General features: G+C 47.0%; 1 protein-coding gene across 2 annotated transcripts in view; it reads right to left on the bottom strand.

Annotated features, from left to right (window-relative positions):
- Window positions 1–16,387, bottom strand: part of ITM2C (integral membrane protein 2C) — a 39,459-nt gene extending 23,072 nt beyond the window's left edge. Inside the window, exons 1-3 of one of the 2 annotated variants that reach the window (XM_050712517.1) lie at window positions 16,272–16,387; window positions 15,936–15,998; window positions 6,497–6,674 (exon numbers count right to left, since the gene is read on the bottom strand). In XM_050712517.1, coding sequence (XP_050568474.1) covers window positions 6,497–6,529 — 33 coding nt within the window. In that variant the 5' untranslated portion in view covers window positions 6,530–6,674; window positions 15,936–15,998; window positions 16,272–16,387. Of the gene's footprint in view, window positions 1–1,542; window positions 1,701–6,496; window positions 6,675–15,935; window positions 15,999–16,271 lie in introns of those variants that run through there. The other variant, XM_035545086.2, reaches the window with a different exon arrangement.
- Window positions 16,388–16,655: the final 268 nt, after the last annotated feature.

Here is a 16,655-nt window from a genome sequence, read left to right as displayed (position 1 = left end):
ACACTGCTCGTGAGAAGGATCCAGATTCTGCCTGAGCTTGTGCAGGATCAGCAGAAAGACCAACTTCCCAGCTGCAGAGAGCTGGTTCGTTGGCTGCGTGAGCTCGAGGTCCAGCGTGACATTCAACTTTCAGGCTGCCTTTTCAGAGCTTGACATCAAAGGTGGGAAGAAACCTACCACCTTCTTTTGTTCGTAAGAAGAAAAGACCAAGTCTGGAAATCACTGAGAGAACACAGTTGGCCACATTCCCCATTGCAGGTTTCTAGACAGCTTCTAGGAGCTACATTAATAGGTGCAACAGCGACAGACGGAGCACAATTCAGACCCTGAGAGCACAGGCAAGTGTGCTGCGAGCACACCAGCGTGCGATGGGAGAGGTCGCTATGACGGAGGTGACTCCTTGACCTCTGCCTAAAGCTGAGCAGCCTGCTGGCGCACCTCCTGCAGAGCGGCTCTCTGGGGCAGGTAACTGCTGCTCCCCTGGCAAGGCACGTGAGGAGGGATGTTCTGCAGTGCTGCACCAACAGAGCAGAGCCACAGCCCCTCGTAGGGTTTTTGGGTCAGTGAGATAGATATTTGGGTTCCGTAAATGATCAAACTGCGTGCACAGTCTGAGGCATTTAAGATGAGTGCAGAAGTGCCGTTTAAACCTCATCCTCTGATATCAAAGTGCTGGAACAAGATGGACTTGGCCCAACTCTCTGGTTGGAGCCTTCACCCTTACCCGAAGCATTACCTACCCTGGCAGGTCTGCCCTCAGGGAGGAGCTTGGCAGCTGGCGGTTACTGCCAGGAGAGACTGTCCAGAAATGCTCAGCCCCTGGCCAGGCAGGACAGCGCCCACCTCACCCTTCAGCAGTGACTGCTCCCTCCTGGAGAGGGGCACCAGCCGCACACAGCTGGGACTGAGGGGTCCCTGCCCCGGGCCTCGACCACCCTCAGCATCTGCCAGGGCTGCCCCGACGCCTCTGCCCGTTGCCATCTCTGACACCCACCGCCTGAAGCCAGCAAACCCAACTTCTGCGCATCAATTCCCACCCTGGAGACTGCAAAGCATCTAAAGAGAGCTGCCTGTGCTCCCAGCCCTTGCCTCCCATCCTGCTCCAGCACCAGCCGCTGCGTTCCCATCACCTCCTCTCCATGCCAACCCTGAGCCTTCAGAGCTGTTACGACGTGAAATTCAGCCATGACTGATGGACCCCAAACCACGTTCCCCCAAGCAAAAGCCCAGACCAGAGGGACGCGCTCCGATGCCACTCGTCCACGCTGGCCATTTGCTCCGGGGCCGAAGCCTCGCAGCTTCACACCGGGCTGCAGCCGCCCTGCCCCGTCTCCTCCCCACCCTCACCAGTCCCAACCCTTCGGGACCTCAGCGAGCACCCGCATGCCTTCAGGGCGCCCCTTGGAGCAAACCCCAAGCTCGGGGCGCAAACCGGACCCTGAACTTCCAACCGGGGGGGGGGGGACGGGGGCTCTCCCCAAGCAGGAAAGCGTTACCGAGACCACCCAACGCCCCCGACCCCCCGCGGCCCCCCGCACTCACGGCGCCCGGCGGCAGCAGCACGGCGCCCGCCGCCCCATCGCCCCCCGCCGCCTTCTCCTTCTCCTGCTCGGGCTTGAGCGCCGCGGGCGGCTGCTGGACGCCGATCTTCACCATGGCCCCGCGCCGCCGCCGCCGCCGCCGCTCTCGGCACCGCCCCGGGGAGGCGCCGGCACCGCCCGCAGCCCCGCGCTGAGCCCGCCCCGGCCCCCCGGCCCCCGCCCTCCGGCCCCCGCGGCCGAGGGCCTCGGCCAAACGCTTCGTGAGCTCCGGCGGGCTGAGCGCGGTGCCCGCTGCCCCGGTACCGCTGGTGAAGCCGGATTCCTGCTGACGTCCAGCGCTGGTGGCACGGGTCCAGCAGAGCAGCCTCGGGCAGGGGCTGCCACCGCCGAGCAGAGGGGAGGCGACGCCACCAGCCGGGCCCGCCCGCAGGAACCCCGTGCAAGAGGCAGAAGCGCAGGGCCGGGGGGTACCTGCCCTCGTTTCGTTCAGGCTCGGCAGGTTTCTTCCCCGGCTGCACGCTGCCCGCAGGGCACGGGATGCCCGTCAGGCTGGAGCAGCCCCCGTCCAGAGGCTGCAGGAAAGGGACGCGAAGGGAATGCACAGGGAGGGGAGGTTACTCTGGGAAAGCTGGGGGAGCCCGGCCGCCCTGGCCTCTCCCTGGTCGCAGCCCCAGAAAGCAGAACAACAGATGGCTCGTCTTTGTCACGGGGACAATAATCTGAAAAAAAAAATCTTTTTGAGACAAAAGCAGAGCGTGGCACACAGAAGAGGAGGGGGAGAGGGGGTAGAGAGCTGCTTTTGCGCCGCCGATGCTGGCCTGGTGCCGTTTGAGTCCGTTTGGGGAGCAGCAGGGAGCAGAGCTGCCTGGGAGGGCTGCGGATGGACAGGCTCTGATCTGCAGAAACAGCAGGGCGCTACCTGGCTGTATGCAGGGCTCACTGAAGCACTCGCACAGCAAGGAGCGAAGAACAAACGCTGACAGTTTTGTTAAGGCGACAAAATTAGGAGAAAAAAAAAATCTTCAACAAAACCCTCTCAGCCTCCCAGGCAGACACAGGTGGTAAGGAACGTAGCAAACCATCAGTGGGAAAACACAGAAATACCCTACATCGATTTTGTCCACTTAACCATAGTACTTATTTATAATAAAGTCATTATGAGCATTTTTTTTCGATCCAGAAGGATTCATTATATGACTGAGTGCTTTACATCATACTGCAAACTAACCCATTGACAAATTAGTGCTAAATTTTGTTTGCAAAAGCCATCTTTGGCAAGGATTCAAAGTTGACTCACAACAATTGCACACAGTGCTGACTTGTCATTGTCCAATATTCAGAACCATTAATCCTCCCAGCACCCCCCTGTGTGGGTACAGCTTGCCTCAGGACTGCAAGTTTCAGCTCACGCAGAGATAAGGGGCAGATTGAGACAGTATGGTCCCAAGTTTCTGCCATCAGGAGCGCTTCCAGCCAGATCCAGACACTGAACCTGCTGAACATGAGACACCAATGGCTAACTGCAGTAATAATGCTTATCTTAAATGACATTGCTTGCAGCTTCAGGGCAAGGAAGTGTCCAGAACAGAAGCAGAGGGGCAGAAATTCCTCCTGTGCCTTACTCTACACAATCCACCAGCTTATCCTGCTTTCTACTACACTCAAAACTGCTGGGCATAGACTTGGCCCCACCTTTTTAAAAAAAAATAAAAATAATAATAATAATTTAAAAAAGAAGTTCTTTTAGCTCTGCTCTTCCTGGCATACAGCTTTCTGTACAAGAAATGCTACGGTACCTCATTTTTCTCCAGCCCAACAGTCTACAGAGCACTCTGCTCTTATCACAGAGAAAAGATATAAACCGAGGATGCCAGCTGGGGGAATAGGGATGTGAAATCTCTCAATACTTCTGATAAGCAGCAGAGAAAGCTTGACACACAAATCTTTAGTTTCAAGGCAGAAGCTGTAGAAAATTGGGTTTTCTTCCTTCCATTTGCAGCAAATACACCTCCAGCCCCCATCCCCAGTCAGCCACTGTCAGGCTGGTGGGAAAAGCCTGCAGTCAGGGGGGCAAAGAATGCTCATGTAATATTTGGGTCATTTGTGAAAGAAACAGAGAAATAAGCACAAGTCCTCTGACATCCATCAGGGATCCTGATGGAACTTGCCTATTGATTTTTGCAGCGGGAAACAAAAGGCAGCGTCGCCCCATGCCAAGGCAGCAGCAGAGCACCAGGAAGATGTGGTGGTGGCTCTTCCCTTTCCATGCAAGTCAGGTGCTGGCCTGCCATGTACTGAATCAACCCGGGCCTTCTCTGAAGTAAAACAATTAATTTCCTCTTTTAAATGGAAAGTAGTATTGATCAAATCCACGAGACTGACACCAGAGCCTGTGTGTCAGGGGGTCCCCTGTTCACAGCTCTGAACCAGCAGCTTGCTTGCATCAGGCTCATTATTCTCCAAAGAGCAGCCCCAGGTGATGGCCTGCTGCCCTTTGTTAATGGAAATATGCACAAGTGCCTCAAACAATCTACAAGTTTCAGTATTTGCAAATAGAACTGGAATACTCTTATTAAATAAATAAATAAAAATAACACAAAATTGGCAGTAGTGGTAGGGAAGACAAGTTACTCTCCAAATCCCAAATATGTCATTGAAAATGTACAGGAAGGCATCCAAATGATTATAAAATCAGTCACATTAAAGGTCTAAAACTTTAAGCATCTTTACTTATTTAATGTTTCAATATTTAGTAACAGTCACAGCCATGTCATCCTGACGCATCTCCAGATTTCAATTATTTATCTGGATAAATGGCTTCCTTTACAAGTATTAAGAAAATTCACCCCAGTAATAACACGCCAGGTTTCAGGCTAAAATAATCTTTCAATAGAAAATCTCCTCCAGGTGTGGGCCATGTAGTCTGAGGCTTAGAGGATAAACACTGACAATGAACTTAGGGTTTCTCACTAACACAGCTTAAAAATTGCGACTCTCACCTTGCAGTGGAGAAATGACATGCTGTCCATAAATGCCTTGCTCAAATCCACTGTCATTTCCATTATTAAGCAAGCAGATTTCAGTTTAAAACTGCCACCTTACTGGCTTAATTAAAGCCACCTGATATTTTATTAGGCCTTTATAACAGAGGTTCCATCTCTCGCATGTAATTAAGTTGAATCCCAGCAACAATTTACATGACTGATCTTTCATTAAGCATAGCAGCATGATAGCACTTCTAAAGTAACAGATCAGTGGGAATTTTATGAACCCTTATTAGAGGAACCGTCTGCTACTTTGCCTCTTTTCACCTTTTAAAAGTGTACCACTTCATGTAGGAAAAAAAAATCAAATGATTAAAGAGAGAGCATAAGAAAACTGCCTTAATACATGCTAAGCCAGCCAGAATGTGTTTATCTTTTACTGAGCTGCATCTATTCCAGAGCTCAGCCCAGTGTATTAACAGTCCATAACTACATCAGGCTGGAAGAAAATGTGAATTTTAAAGTCCTTAAATAATTCGGCTTTTCCACTGCAGTTCCAATAATGGCTTGCACTAGATACTGTGCTGTAAAAATGAACAGAACACAGCAATGTGCTGAAAGTATACTTTCATTTTCCCTTCCTATTCCACACTGGTAACAGATCAGCTAGGTAGAAAGCATGAAGACAGACTGGGCCAAAAAAAAAAAATCATAATCACTTCTAAAGGAAGAGACCACAAACAGAGAGGATGCAACAACAGTTTTTGCTACTCTTTGTACAATCTTCTTCTAATTACCCCAAAATAACTACAAGAGGCAAAGCAACTACCTGTAGCCAAAGGCAGAGAATCAATCCAGTAGTTTCCAAGGAAAGTTGCAGTGCTCATCCGTAGCTGAACTGAGCTGAATTTGTTGCCATTCCTGGGAATGCATGCTGCACCCAGCCGAGGAAGCACGTTGATCCCTACTACAGCTATCATGGATTGAACCTTTTGTTCCTTCTCCCCTCTCCTTAGGGACAGAACTGATGGTTAGGCAGCAGCAGGAAGCTTTGGAGCAATGAAGGTGAAAGGAAATCTATTACCACTATGTTCTTCAAAAATAACAGGTGAGTAATTTTCCCCTAATAATAAGAATTATCCTGGATTAGTCTCACTCCTGGAAGGCAAGCAAGCTCCAGGTACCTCAGATGTATCTTTTATAAACAAACGCTTATCATCCTCCAGTCAGTATTAAAAAATAAAAAATAAAGAAAAAAGGACGCACATTGCACATTTCAAAAAGGATGCACAGACCAGACGTACAATTGTTAAATTGCCTGTTGTTGCACCCACCCGGTCCCCCAACAGATATATGTGAAAAAGTGGGGAGAGACAGTGAAAAAGTGGCTTGGAGACAGCACTGTAAATATCTGATCTATATTTTTACATCACAGGATAAGCAGGGAGCATACCTGAGACAACAAGATTGCCAAAACTGCTAAAAATGATTTTTTTTTTTTTTTTTTTTTTATGATATAGGGGGAGTTTTTCTACAGAGGTGTCCACAATCAAGTTGGGGGTCCACAGATCAAAACACTTGAAAAACCCTGCACAGAGTACTTCACATCTCTTCTGAAAAGGCTGTGGCTGGTAGGGAGGACATTTGAGTGGGTAGGAAAGCACTAGTTAAAAGAGCAGGATATAAGCCCAAAATCTGCGGAAGCCCAAGAAGCAGAAAGGCTCTAGTTCTTACCTTTACGTTTGAATGCAAGTGTTAAGATAAAGACTACAAGCAAAAGCACCAGAGAGGGAACACAGAAGAGACGCTGGTTTAAGAAGGTAAGAGGCACAGGACTAGCTTTAGGTAGTGCTGTGGCACAAGGCAGCTGGGGGACCACAGAGCTTAGCTCCAAGAAGTTCTACGCTTCCCCAGTTCCCAAAGAGGGACCCCCAAATACAAGAGAAGATGTAACCTGAGCTCCTGCTTTACCTTTGCCTTCTGCCACCTCATTTCCAGTCCCATATTCAAGAGCTGGACTCGTGCAAGCTTGCACTGTTCTGCTTGTCTGATGTTGAAAAGACCAGCTGATGTGGAAAAGCCCAGGGCATGTGTCTTCTCTGGAAGCAAGAAACTGAACCAGAGCCCCCTCCTCCTTCCTGCTAGGGACCTGTAAAGAAAGAGTAGAAAGAAATCTTGGGAGGCTGGCTGATAGCCCCCTTGCCATAAGGACTAATATCACAAAGTCGTTAGGCCTGGAAAAAACTGAAGGTACAGGTAAGCGTTCCTTCGTACTGAGCTCAGCCAAACCAGCGCTGGAACCACCAGACTCATCACGTGAAGTTATCCAGTGCAGATGCAGCCTAACATCAGCACTAGATGTGGGGAGTGAAGCACCACTGGTTCCAATCTCTATGGTGTCAGGTGTGTGTTAGCTTACACTAGCAGCCCCCCGCTTTCACCGCCTCGTGCCCATGAGTCAAGCAGCACACTGTGATCAAAGGCACTCCATCTGCAAGCCTCGGTACAAATCACTGCCAGCTTGCCTGCAAACCACAGGCTGGGAGCTGTTCTCTTATCCGCGTGCTCCCAGCCTGCTAGGACAACAGCAGTCCTCTCTACCTTTGTGAGTCCTCTATACCTCTACAGAGTCAGCTCTCTACCTTTATGACACGAGCTGATCACTTACCACAAGCCAAAGAAACGTTCCCTGCCCTCCATACCATCATACAGCTATCAGATGCATAAAGCTCGAGCGAAGGAGTTAGCTCAATTCAGCGAGCACGAGACAGGAGGCCGAGCCACCAGAGTGGTCCGACCTGATCGATTCCCATTTTCTTTTTCCTTATCTCCCAGTTTTCCTCTTTCAAGCCAACAACTAAATGAGGCACAATAGTATCACCATCCTCAGTTTCTACTTCAGGGCTTGCTAAGAGTGAGCGAGCATGCTCAGCCTGAATAAAACACTTTCTGGCAAGAGCAGGACATGCTGAAGAGAAAGGAGCATGACACTGAATATCACCACTGGAAGATTTTAGGCAGGGAAGAAGGCAAGAAAAGGTGGTCTCTATGCAGGAGTTCACTGAAGAACTGTTTTTCAAAGCTCAGAGATAAGTGCTGTGGTGTTTTGACAGCCATGTCCTCTGAAACAAGTCTGCTGTCTCTTCAAATAGCAGATCTTGATGAACAACTCAGGGTTTTATGTTACATGCTTAGAAAACTACCTTGAACCCAAGAGGGATGAAGTATCACAGGACACCATAATACTATTCATAATCCTTAGGAGACAGAGACTTCAATATTAACCAGCTGCAGGACTGGGAAGAAAGAGCCTGAATCTCCTTTCATACCTCTTTGTCTCTTTCGTCTTTATTGAAATTTGTGCCTGGTGCCAGGTCACAGCCCAAAGCACAGCAAACACTATTTTTTTTATTTTTTTTTTGGCCATGGTTCCTTAGATTTGATGCTGCTTCTTGGTTGCTTGCCTTTGAACCCAGTACTGAAAATACACATCAGAAAGAAGAGGAAAAACAAGAATATCAAAACCATGGCCAGCATGTTAGACAAACATGCAGAGAAAAACGTCTCACTGAGAACCCACGCCAAACAACTGCTCGGACATCCTCCCTTCCCTCTTTTGTGGGGGATAATGCAGTGAATAACCCTTTTGTTCAGATACTTGGGAAATTGCCCTTACCTTGGTTTGTCATACCCAAGCCTGCTGCAAATTGGACCACACAGGAAGAATCAGCCATCCCTCCTAGCAACACGCAGCATCCTATACATACGCCTAACATAATTAGTACCTAACAAAATCTCAGTATTGCATGGTTGACAGAGTTCTCAGTGCAAGAGACAGGGATGCTTTTATTTATAGCATCGGCACCTATTATACAAATTCAAGTAAGCTTGGAGTCAGCAAATGGCAGAAATTGATCTAGCCTTTGCTGTGTAAGTATCCTCTGTTTTGCAGCCCAAATAAAATAAAAGCCAAAGCAAGCAAATTCAACTACATATAGAAATTGCAATGCTCTTTTTCAGAAGGGCCCAGGGACGAAGACGGGATCTAAGAAGACCTTCACCAAAAATAGTGTTTGTTCAAACCCTGAGAGTGAACGTCTGTACCTAGGATCGTTGACTTCTCTTGGCTCAGCAGCCTCTTCACTCTGAGGCCAGCTACCTGTGCACAGCACTGAGCGTGGCCTCATCAGCTCCACCTGCACCCTGGCCTACTCCCCACAACTGCTCTGCATCCTGCGCAGGATGGCATCCAGGTGGGTTTTGAATATCTCCAGAGAAGGAGACTCCACTGCCTCTCTGGGCAACCTGTCCCATCACCTCACAGTAAAGAAGGGCCTCCTCATATTGGGCTGGAACCTCCCGTGCTTCAGTTTGTGCCAGTTGCCTCTCGTCCTGTCACTGAGCACAACTGAAAAGAGACCAGCTCCATCCTCTTGACACCCTCCCCTCAGATATTTATATACATTAATGAGGTCTCTCCTCAGTTTTCTTTTCTAGGCTAAACAGGACCAGTTCTCTCAGCCTGTCCTTGTACGAGACATGTGCCAGTCCTCTAATCATCTTTGTAGCTCTCCTCTGAACTCACTCCAGTAGTTCTGTGTCCCTCCGGTACTGGGGAGCCCAGAACTGGACACAGTACTGCAGATGTGGCCTCCCCAGGGCTAAGGAGGGGGGCAGGATCACATCCCTCGACCTGCTGATAACACTCTTCCAAATGCACCCCAGGATACCACTGGCCTTCTTGGCTACAAGGCCACATTGCTGGCTCATGGTCAGCCTGCTGCCCACCAGGACTCCCAGGTCCCTCTCTACAGAGCTGCTCTCCAGCAGCTCAGCCCCCAGCCTGTACTGGTGCTTGGGGTTATTCCTCCCTAGGTGCAGGACCCTGCACTTGCCCTTGTTGAATTTCATGAGGTTCCTCTTGGCCCAACCCTCCAGCCTGCCGAGGTCCCTCTGAATGGCGGAACAGCCCACTGGGTATCAGCCACTCCTCCCAGCTTTGTGTCACCTGCAAACTTGCTGAGGGTTGTGAGAAAAATCCGCAAGTTCCATCGTCCAGGTTGTTGATGAGTAAATTGGACAACGCTGGGCCCGGTACTGACCCCTGGCGGACACTGCCAGCTACAGGCCTCCAACTAGACTGCACCACTGAGCACAACCCCCTGAGCTCCGCCATCCAGCCGACTGCCAACCCACTTCATGGTCCGCTCATCTAGGCTGCACTTCCTGAGCTTGTCTGCGAGGATGTTATGGGAGACAGTGTCAAAAGCCTTGCTGAAGTCAAGGTAGGCCACATCCACCACTCCCTCCCCCCACATCTACCCATCTCATCATAGATGGCTATCAGATTGGTTAAACATGACTTCCCCTTGGTGAATCCATGCTGACTATTCCTGATCACCTTCTTATCTGCCACATGTTTGGAGACGGCCTCCAGAATGAGCTATTCCATCACTTTTCCAGGGACGGAGGTGAGACTGACTGGCCTGTAGTTGCCTGGGTCCTCCTTCTTGCCCTTTTTGAAGACTGGAGTGACCCTGGCTCTCTCCTGGTCCTCAGGCACCTCTCCTGTTCTCCACAACCTTTCAAAGATGATGGAGAGTGGCCCAGCAATAACATCGGCCAGCTCCCTCAGCACCCATGGGTGCATTCCATCAGGGCCCATGGATTTGTGGATGTCAGGTTTGTTTAGATGATCTCTGACCCAATCCTCTTTGACCAAGGGAAAATCCTCCTTTCCCCAGACCTCCTCTCTTGTCTCCAGGGTCTGAGATTCCTGAGGGCTGATCTTAGCAGTAAAGACTGAAGCAAAAAACACATTCAGCACTCTGCCTTCTCATATCCTTTGTCACCAGGGCACCCGTTCCATTCAGCAGTGGGGCAACATTTTCCCCAGTCTTCCTTTTTCTACTGATATATTTGAAGCCCTTCTTGTTGTCCTTGATATCCCTTGCCAGATTTAATTCCAACTGGGCCTTGGCCTTCCCTGTCGTATCTTTGCATACTCTGACAGTGTCCCTATATTCCTCCCACGTGGCCTGTCCCTTTTTCCATATGCTGTAAACTTCCTTATTCTGTCTGAGGTTTGCCAGGAGCTCCCTGCTCATCCATGCAGGTCTTCTGCCCCCTTTGCTTGCCTTCTTATTCATAGGGATGCACTGAGCTTGGAGGAAGTGATACTTGAATACTGACCAGCTGTCTTGGACCCCCCTTCCTTCCAGGGCCCTAACCCACGGAATTCTTCCAAGTAGATCCCTGAAGAGGCCGAAGTTTGCTCTCCTGAAATCCAGGGTCGCAAACCTGCTTTTTGCCCTAATTCCTCTTCTCAAGATCCTGAACTCCACCATACCGTGGTCACTGCAGCCAGTGATGAGAACAATCATTGTGTTAAAGACACTGAAAGCAAACACCTGGTCTAGGAACCTTCAGCTTTCTGTTGCTTCAGTTCTACAAAAGTATAAGCAATTCAATACAGGCTAGAAACGTTATTTATTCCCACCTATTACAGTTGCTCCCTCTTCCCTTATTTCTTTTATTCACTATCCTAGACAATTTTAAGTTACAATCAAATTCAGCTGACATGGAAGTTGGGTTTATCTCCCAAGGGATTAAGGAAAAGCAGATGGCTTTCCTTTGGGGAAAAAAGGTTTGTAGTTACTCACTCCTATATCCAGCACATGGTACACACACACAGCAGTGCTCCAGTTTCATGAACAAGGCTGCAGTGTCTGAGCCTCATGATCTTACAGACCAGGAATTGAGATCTGAGCCTTGAAGATCTTTTGAATAGAGATCTGAGCCTTGCAGATCTCAGCCATGAAGGATGTTTTTCCAGGACTCTCAACTTCAGCCAATTTGCCAGCAGTCACCAAATTCTGTCTGCAAGAGTAGGCATTTGCCTCCTAAGGGACTGACAAAGGATTATTTAATTGTAAAACATTTAGAAGAACACGTTGTTATGAAACCTTTCTTACACACACACCTCACACTTTTGTTTCTTCTAAAACTGGCCTAATCTCACATGACATGCAGGGCAGCTGTCCACTGATTAGAAGTGACTGATCCATTAGGTCAGCTGGATGCCACAAATAGGAGGCAATAGTGTCAATGGATAAGCAACAAAAATATAATTAGATTAGCTCTAATCCAGCTATATTACATTACCCCCATTACACAGGCCAGATAACCACACTGCTAAAGCAAGCTCTCTGAACACCCTCTTCTTGTCCCCATGCACCCCTTCCCACCTTTCTTCCCAGGAGCAAAGGCAACCCAAATGAATACAAGCAGATGCCCAAAACTATGCTGCAATCTGTTTCTCTGTCCACCCTTTATTTGTAGTGTACAGGTAGCAAACCCAGATGACTTTATGTATGGAACATCCTCCAGTGGCAGCCCCCATTTCCCTGTGTTTCTGTCTTCAAGGCCCATTAAATTGTATCCCTCTCCACCAATTTCACCTATTCACGAGGTTTGTGTGCTATTTAATCCTAAATCTAGGAAACTACTGGCTAGCAGATTGTGTGGACACAGCTAGTCCCTGTTCTGCCAGTGAGGAGGCTAGTCAGTAGAGAATTTAAAGGGTCTCATTAATGTCCAGAGGAAACATGTTCGGGTTTAACATTACAGCTGAAGCACCACTAACATACATTTTTCTCAGGATTTCTCAAAACATCTAAAAGAGGTGCATTAACAGCCGCACAGCCACATCAGTTGACTGTGCCAGGAGCTGTTGAAAATTCCTTACTGCAGAGGACATCAGAGCACACTTTTGATCAATTCAAGCATGACTCTACAGTTAACCTCCTGGCAAGCAGCATTTGCACAGATCTGCTTATGATAACTGGGCTGCCCTATCCCACAGCTCCCCATTTACATGGGGATTTGTCTTGCTGTCCTTGGTGCACATGCAGGCCCTGCTGTCTTCACAGTAAGCCTAGAGTGCTCTAGGTAAGTGGGACAGGAAGTTGGCCGTAGAGTTTTTAATCACACAGGGTTCTGATTTTGTTAGTATTCTTTCAGATTTATATTAATTCCCTATAAAATCTTACAAAGAACAGAAAACCTAGTCTGTCAGGTATGCATGTCAGCTTGTCCCCCCAGAGTCATCAGAACATACTCCCCTTGTCCCATCCCATTCTGCCACAAGGAACCTAAAAATCTCTCTTACCTTAAGTACCTCTACATAAGAATCTAAAAATCTTCTACTATCTTTATTGTCCAAATGAAAAAGATGAGACACTGTGGGTAGTGGAGGACGTACACTGTGCGACTACTGGTAATAGGCAATTTGTATATACAAGTCATTTAAAAGAAAAAAAAATAGTACTCTTCTGAGCTGATCTGCTAGTCTGTGTTTTGTGGCTTGTTATTAATCACCTCTCTCAGACCTCAAATGAACATGGTGGTTCTGAGTGCCAGCAAGCCTGGCCCCCAGCAGCACCTGGTATTGCATCCCTGAATGAACGCACTAGGCTGCAAGCTGGAAGCACCTCTTGTATTTAAATCACTTCTTTTCTGGGTCACAAAAGAAGTTAGTGTCCCACAACCTACCCCAAGCCAAACACAGAACATCCATGCTCCAGACATGCCCCTGGCACAGCACATGGCTGCAGGTATGATGTTGGCACAAGTATATCCATGGGGATGCCTAAAGATGTACATTGAGTTGGCTCACACTCTCCTGATACAAACAAAAATATCAGCTTCCCTAGCAGGGGAAAAGCAAGAGGCAAGAGCTCAAAAGGCCACAATAAGCAATAGCCTTTCTTCAAAATGACCTTTCTTCAAAAAGGTGGTTAGGCATATACATTTCAGGTCTTTTTTAGGACATGCTTCCAACAAAAACCTTTACTTAAGAGTCTTATTTTACAGTTCCTGTAAACATTTTAAGAGGGCAGCAGACAGTTACAGCAGACAGAAGATACAAACACCTCAAAACACTCCTGTTTGTTAAAATTCATATTTCATGAGTAATGCAGCCTTCAGGTTACTATGGCAGCAAGATCCATCACCTAGGTGACCAAGCACTGATGATATCAACATGAACCTACCCCTCCACACACACAGAGCACATTATCAGACTTTCATTTCTCGCAAGACCTTTATCTTCATACCAACAGACAAAACAGTAACAGACCACATGGACAACCTCCACGAGGAGTCAGCTTTCCTGACAACATCAGCCTGTGTTGTTTCGGCCTGTTTCAGAGGGCATCACCTGTGTGAGAGCTGGGCACTGTAGGCATCCAACACGTGCAACCTAATTTACTAACAGAGTAGGAAGCAGCAACAGAACTTACATAAAAGCAAATTCTTGCATGGAAGGCAAAGTTTCTCGTGAGCAAAGAGGCAATTTGAGAGGGCCTGGAGTATAGATCAGCAGTAATCTCTTGGAAAATGCCAGGGCAAGACCTTCCCGCAAATAAGCATTCCCTTTGGAAAGTCAAGCGTTCCCTAGGGAACACCAAATCCAATAAATTTCCAAAAATCACTACATAAGCATTACATGGGGATGATCTATTCCAAACAAACCTGTGCTTTCTACCATCTATGAGGAAGTCTTCACTGCACAGCAGAGCAGGGCAGTCCATGAGCTAGCCCTCTCCCAGCTGGAAGGGGGACCAGGAGAGCTGCATTAAGCATCAGCCCTCCTGTGCCACACCTTGGTGAGAGTTTGGGTGTCTTCAGACAGAACTGCATCTGGTTGAGAACTTGCTCTCACTGACAGACACTGCATGGTTTTGCTCCTGCTGTTTAACTCTGGATGTTCGATATACTTGTGAGTACAGATGTGTTTGTTTCCGACCAAGCACCATATCACTTTGATTCAAAGAAAGATTAAGCCTAAGTCTCCTGACAAACAAATACTGATTTTTTGGTAATACTACATTATCAGTAACTTCCACAGTGTAAGGGGATTTTGGCTGATTGGGTTAAAAAGAATGGAATGGAACTGGGATTTTTTCATTTTGTTAAAGGCTGCCTTTATATCACACTAAGAAATTAACTGAGGTAGATATCTATTTCCCTCCACTTTAATAAAAGGGCATGACTCATTTATTTCTCCATTTTGCTTTAAATAACCTGTCTTCACTGTGGTTTGCTTTGTTCAGCTATTCTATCAACTTCATACATCACCTGCTGTAATGATACAGGAACTGAAATTGGTCCTCTGTGGTTCTTTCACGCTTTCAATACCTCTTATCAGCAGCATGCTCTGACCGTTAACCATCACTCACTTCACTCGCTCAGCACACGCACTTGCAGCCCCCAAAGACAGTGTTTCTTTGATCACGCTTTCCTAGATAGTAAGAGATTACACTGTCTTGACAAAAACAAAGCCTTACTTTTTCAAACCTTTACCCTTACCAAAGCACACACGGATTTTGTACTGCAGCTTAAATTTTCACAGGTAGAGTAAGCTCTTACAGCTTCACTGACACTTCAGTAGTTCGGGAAAACTCTTCAATCCAATTTATTTGTCTGAAATCTGTTTGCTTCCTTTTCTTTTGACCATCTTTCACTGCCTATTGCCCCATGTTTCTTATGTTAAGACCACAGTGTCTTTTACCTGCTTACCTATGCATAGGTTGAGCAAAGACCATTAGAGGCCAGGTCAATAATAATTTGAGAGAATGAAATAATTCTGTTCTTGATGAAGCCAGTTTTCTTGCCTACCTCAGTGGCTGAGGATGGGATAACACTGGAAGAGGAATACAAGGCCAAATTAGTCCTAGATTTGAGAAGAAAAAAGACAAAATTCAAAGACAAGGGAACCTTGGGCAGATGAGAGAAACGAGAAGCCTATTTCTACAGCAAAGGTTACTTTACACTGAGGCTAGACAAGGACAAAAGGCACTAGGAGAAAACAGGGACTCTCTGTTTCAGCAATGAAGACATCTGCTGGCAAACAGCTGCTAGGCCCTGAAAGATTCAACCTCAGCACAGAGAACGCTTGAGCAGTGGAAAACAAAAAATAAAGGCACAAATGAATCAATGTTTTATTGTTTGATGAGAACTGCACATGCTTTGTTGTGGATAAAAGCAGACTGAAGTTTGTGAAGCTTTTATATCTGCCTGTCTCCATCACAAAAAGGCCCTTCAGAGGTGAACCGCAAACCAAGAACACCCATAGGCCCCCACCATGGTCAAAGGAGAGGGTGCAGCTCGCGCGGGGACTGAGGCTCAGCCCTGGCCTGGCTGGCAGCAGCAAAGTCCAGAGCCCATGGAAGAGAAACAGCAGGACACACATGCCCTGGCTGGTTTGCTGATATCAGCGGTGTCATTTTGCCATTTTCAGATAAACTAATGGAGGCAAACGGTATACATCTACATGGTTAGCTGGCCAAGGAACTCTTCTTTTGTGTTATTAATTATGAAATGTCATCTTTTTAATTTATAGCCCTACCAGTCCTCTTGAGCCAGAAGGTCTTCATCCAAGGTCAGTATGTCTTTCTGGATAACTGGGTACCTTTAATGAATAAAGGAATTTTAAACAGTGAATTTAATTAAAATGCATCACCTTGCTAGAGAAAATACACGGCACTTGTGACATTATGCAATATTGCACTCAGTGCAGAGGTACGAGATAAACAAGGTACATTTGGGGCTTGCGTATCACTCTGCATGACTTAACTTCCTATTACTTTCTACCTTTTTAAGCGCATCTTTGTATTTATATATTCAGAAAAGATAACACACTAACCAAACATTTCAGAACTGCCAACAGCAGTGGAAATCTTACCATTATGAGATTGGAACCGTGGTTAACTGTTCAGAAACAAGACTTCCTTCATTAAGCATTTGGTTGGTCTTTTCCACAGGAATGGTGAAATGCTGAGTGCTTCTTACTCTGTAGCCCTGAGAAACAAAATGGATCCTAAATACTGCTGTTCATTTTGACTTTCATCTTTATCACTCTCAAAAATGAGATGCAACAACAAGGAAAGCTAGCAAGAATGTGCCTTTTGTTTCAAACTGCAAGAGAAGCTTATGATGGCATGTGAAAGGCAGCAATGTAAAGCTTCATATTTTACATAATGAAAAACGAGAAACTTTCTTTGAAGGGAAGTCTCACATCAGTGAAAACATAAAAAAACAACAAGATACAACTGCTTGAAAGAATCAT

This window comes from Cygnus atratus, chromosome 9 (assembly GCF_013377495.2).
Source record: "Cygnus atratus isolate AKBS03 ecotype Queensland, Australia chromosome 9, CAtr_DNAZoo_HiC_assembly, whole genome shotgun sequence".
Classification (NCBI taxonomy): domain Eukaryota; kingdom Metazoa; phylum Chordata; class Aves; order Anseriformes; family Anatidae; genus Cygnus; species Cygnus atratus.
Note: the sequence above shows the minus strand (reverse complement) of the source record. Positions and strands in the feature narration are given on the sequence as shown.